The sequence below is a fragment of the Protopterus annectens genome, chromosome 4.part0 (genome assembly GCF_019279795.1).
Source record: "Protopterus annectens isolate FY-2018-M chromosome 4.part0, PAN1.0, whole genome shotgun sequence".
Taxonomy (NCBI): Eukaryota; Metazoa; Chordata; order Ceratodontiformes; family Protopteridae; genus Protopterus; species Protopterus annectens.
In genome coordinates this window covers 1,717,859,398-1,717,863,959 of record NC_056733.1, presented here as the reverse complement: position 1 = coordinate 1,717,863,959, position 4,562 = coordinate 1,717,859,398, and the positions used below count along the sequence as shown (strand labels likewise).

Sequence of the window (4,562 nt, the reverse complement as noted above, 5' to 3'; positions counted from 1 at the left end):
TATCACCCCTTTGTGTTGCACTATAGTGTCAGGAATCAATCTTGCTGCTGTGAGAGTAGAACCTCTGGCACTAAAAACAAGTTTGATACCTGTTGCATCACTGAAACTACTACACTGGGATACTCTTTAGATATAGTAAGTATGCGTTCATGTTAACAGTAACGCCTGCAGATAAATAAATAAATTAAAAATAAATGCACACTCAGAACAGTAAATATTAAACACATTTTACAGTCATAGATATGCTGCCAAATATACACATTTCACAACTAGAAACAGACATGCCATACATCTGGATATTGCCAGCATGAGAAAAGTTCATGGAAAGTATGTGTTCACAAGGATAGTTAACATAAACTGAGATAACATTTTTTGTGAGGTTATAAATTCCCTCACCCTCAGCACAATATCAAAAAGCTGATGTACCTGAAGAAACATGCAATCAAACATTAGAAGTGATGTCAGGAAATACTTCTCAGTGTCACAACCAAATACGTTCTGTACTGTACATTATTTTACCTGGACCTGAATGAATGATGTAACTTCCCCGCTGAACTCTTCACTGAGTTATGAACTTCGACAATGCTGTCATGAAACCCAGTCACTGCTTCAGACAGAGAGTATTATTACTATTATTTAACTTGTCATGCAGGTGATCTTTCAAGATGACCATCGTTTATGACAAAATAATAAAAATGTTAACTGAACACGTAAGATACAGACATAAAAGTGAAATAAAGCTGCAGTGGTCAATAAACAGTACAGACAATCAGTGCTCAACTGTTGTTTTTATCTTTGTTACGGAGAGCATTTCCAACTCCTTTGCTAACAATTATTGAATGTTTCAGTGTTCTGCCTTCCTTTTCTAGAAAAGTACCCTAACATTCTCATGAATTTTGCTCATGTTTATATCTGAAGCAGCTGTGCATCTTTTGACCTCCTAAAGCATAATGCTAAGCATGCATTTTGTATACTTTACACACAATTGCATGTATCACTGTCTGATCTCACACTCACACTCTCTCTCTCCCTTTATAAATACAGCGAAGCAGTAGAAATCTTAATTGCTTAGTTAGGCTGTCATCAACCCCCTCTGTAAATAAACGTGCACATACATGCGCGCGTGCACACACACACACACACACACACACACACACACACACACACACACACACACACACACACACACACACACAAACACACACACAGATACTCTATGAAGGAATAGTGTAGATATACATACAGAGTAAAACTTTTTTTCAAGACATGAGAATATAATACAAATGTGATAAAAGAAAATGTAGTAGAGAGTCAAATAAATATTATTCAGAGGCAGCACCAGTATACAAGGATACATCTCTACTGGAGATCTGCAAACTTTTTAAGGAAAATAATTAACAGATGGCCATTTGAATGTTTGACATAAACATCAAACATATTTACTGCATGTTAATAGTTGACGACTGAATAATGGAGAGTTAAGGAATAGCTTAGTAACTGAATAACATAAGTTGTTTACCTAGTCATATAACCTATGGTACAATGGCACATTTTATACCATTAACACTTTGACTATCCTCTACTTTTATAAGAAGCTTGTGAATACAAGTTATCACTTTGTGTTTTCTTTCTTCCAAATGCAAGATAGGTATGATGTTTCTTTGCAAATACTTTACTGATTCCATGAGTGCCTTCACCCTAGCTTGGTATTCAATTAGATTATTGCTTGATATCTGTTACTGACACGGCATATGTTTGCTGTGTTGCATCAAGCCAACATTTATGGCTTATTACTGCATATTAAGATATCCATTCATTATTACCTGAGAGAAGCTTTACTTTCCCATTGTTTTTACTTTTGTGCTTATGACTAAATGGGTTGGTAACCTTTTTTTTTTCCTGAGATGGTCCCGTGTAAATGGGCTATGCCAATATATCCAACTTGGTTACCAAAACATGTATAATAACCCCAGACAAATATATAATAGACGCTGCATTTTTTTGGTAGAAGATTCAAATATTAATAAGGATTTCATGAGTTACCTTAAGTGGAAAGAATGGGGAAATAGGAAACAAACCATCAATAATATACAATTCAGTAGTTTTATACTTATGTACTTCCATTCAAGCCATGTCATACTATTATTAAGCCCCTTGCAGCATTTATGACAAAAAAGAAAAATTGGCTTTATTATGCAAAGAAAACATAAATGTGATTGTTTTTTCTTTATAATTTATTTATTTTTTTTTTGTTTTTGTGTTTTTATTTTATGCCAGTCAACTAACAAGACATAAATAATAAGAACATACCCAGTCCAAGTTTCCAAGACAAGAATATTTTTTGTGTGTATGTATGTTACAGTCATGCAGTCCATGAAGAAGACCGACAGATAATCTTTTTGAAAGCCTTGCGGAAATCTCGATTGAAGATGGTGTATATGATGGGGTTTACACTGCTGTTGCAATAACCAATCCAAAAAAAGAATGAAAACAAGGATTTAGGAATCTCACACTGACTGCAAACTGCTTGCAGGCTATAAAAAAAGAAAAAAGGGAACCAGCACAAGACAAATACCCCGATCACTACTGCTAAAACAAATGTGAACCTCTTCTCCCTCAACTGTGCAAGTTTGTTTTTAGAGATGGAGGTCTGTCTCCTCCTTTGACCACCAAAACGGCTAGAAGCCCATGACAGATGAGTCCTTCTCTTAGTATAACAATTGGAGTCCACAGGTTTCTTTTGCTTTTTAGAAAACTGAGGCTTTTTTTGTTTGTTGTCAGATGAGGACATGCTCTCTTCCAAGTCTATGTCCTCAAGTTCTTCCTGTTTATGTATGCTGCCAGAGCTCTGACTGCTAGGACTGTCAGCATCAAACCTCCCTTTGCTGGTGAAGTAGCTTTCTGACTGGGCAGACTGCCTCTCAATACCATTCTTGGCCACAAACACAGTTGATGTTCTTTGCTTTGCCACCTGGTAGATTCTGCAATAAACCAGGACCATGATGACACATGGGGCAAAAAAAGATACAATGCATGACAAAAGAATGTACCAGGGCTCATTGTTGAGTTCACATGTATGATTTTTGGGGGTGTATGTGATTAAAGGTGGAAAAGAGATGACAGCTGATATGACCCAGACAATAAAAATCATCCACTTGATTCTCCTAGGGGTCCTCTTGAGGTTATAGCTGACAGCTTTAGTCACTGACCAGTACCTGTCCAGGCTGATGGCACACAGGTGCATGATAGAAGCAGTGCAGAAGAGGACGTCTAATGCCAGGTAAATACTGCACCATGTGGTTGAGAAATACCAGTAATCCATTACTTCCAGGGATAAGGAGAAAGGGATTATCAGTGTAGCTACCAAAATGTCCGCCGTAGCCAGAGAAACTAGGAAAAGATTCTGTGGAGCCCTCAGTGCCCGACTTGTGAAGACTGCCACCACTACCAATACATTGCCGACAATGGTAACAAGAATGATAACAGTGACACTAAAGATAATTAAGCCAGTAGCTGCAGAGGAGTAAGGGAGCACATGGCTAGTCTGAGGGACAGCAGTGGAATTGTTAGTGTTGTATGACAGATTCAAAGTACCTGTGGTGGGGCTAGGTAGCTCCATTGCAGTCACATTGCCATCCTCAGGTTCAGCTTTCATGCAGGTGTTCTTATGCAGCTGTTCTTCCAAAAATCAGTGCTGACAGTGCAGCAAATATTTACTAGAAACTTACGATGATACTTTATAACTAATGTTTGTCACATTTCAAAGTTAAGGAACTCCATCATTCAAGTAAGAAAGAGATGGACTGCAGCAAATTGTTAAAGTCTTCACAGAGAATGAAATTACATAGCTTCATTTCAGGAGCAGTAAAGGATGACTTCCTCTGCATATTTAATATGTATATAATTAAAACTTTGAGGCTGTCATTTAAAATCAAAGTGTCTTCTACCTGTAGTCTTCATGAAGCAGAATGCTGTGAGTTCTGAGAAACATTTAACACAGAAAGAAATGCATCCTCTTACTTCCAGCTGCCCTTGTATGCCTCTCTTTCTCTATTTGCATCCTCTTGTGTTTGCTGTTGGATTTTTCCATTCCTTTCATCTCATTCCTTCTGGTTTCTGAAGTGTGCCTTGAGCAGTCAGTCGTTGAGCTTTCTCGTCATGTGTGCAGTGTAAACTCCAAGCTGCTCGACCTCAGGCTCTTAGCATATCAGTGTGTGAGTGTGAGCGCATGGCTTTGTATCAGGAGAGGAGTGGCAACACACATTGAAAACCAGCCTCTAGAAGGCTGAGAATAAAACAAAGACTTCAGGCATTTAAAGGAGTAACTCAAACATCCTGCAGCATGGCAACCCCGTTTCACTATCAGTTTTGTATCTGCACTTAAACTAATTGATAATATTTACAGTTCTATGAATGCTTCTTGTACTGAAACCATGACTGCAGGTCATTATGCTTTGCTGTTTCAGTTATCTGTTTAACAGCTACAAAATGTTGTTTGCACTTTTGCACACACACACACACACACACACACACACACACACACACACACACACACACACACA

General features: G+C 37.9%; 1 protein-coding gene across 1 annotated transcript; it reads right to left on the bottom strand.

Annotated features, from left to right (window-relative positions):
• Positions 1–211: 211 nt before the first annotated feature.
• On the bottom strand, positions 212–4,209 carry LOC122799994 (alpha-2Db adrenergic receptor-like). The gene has a single exon (XM_044069446.1). The coding sequence runs from the start codon at positions 3,653–3,655 to the stop codon at positions 2,363–2,365; it is 1,293 nt and encodes a 430-aa protein (XP_043925381.1). The 5' UTR covers positions 3,656–4,209; the 3' UTR covers positions 212–2,362.
• Between the last annotated feature and the right edge of the window lie 353 nt (positions 4,210–4,562).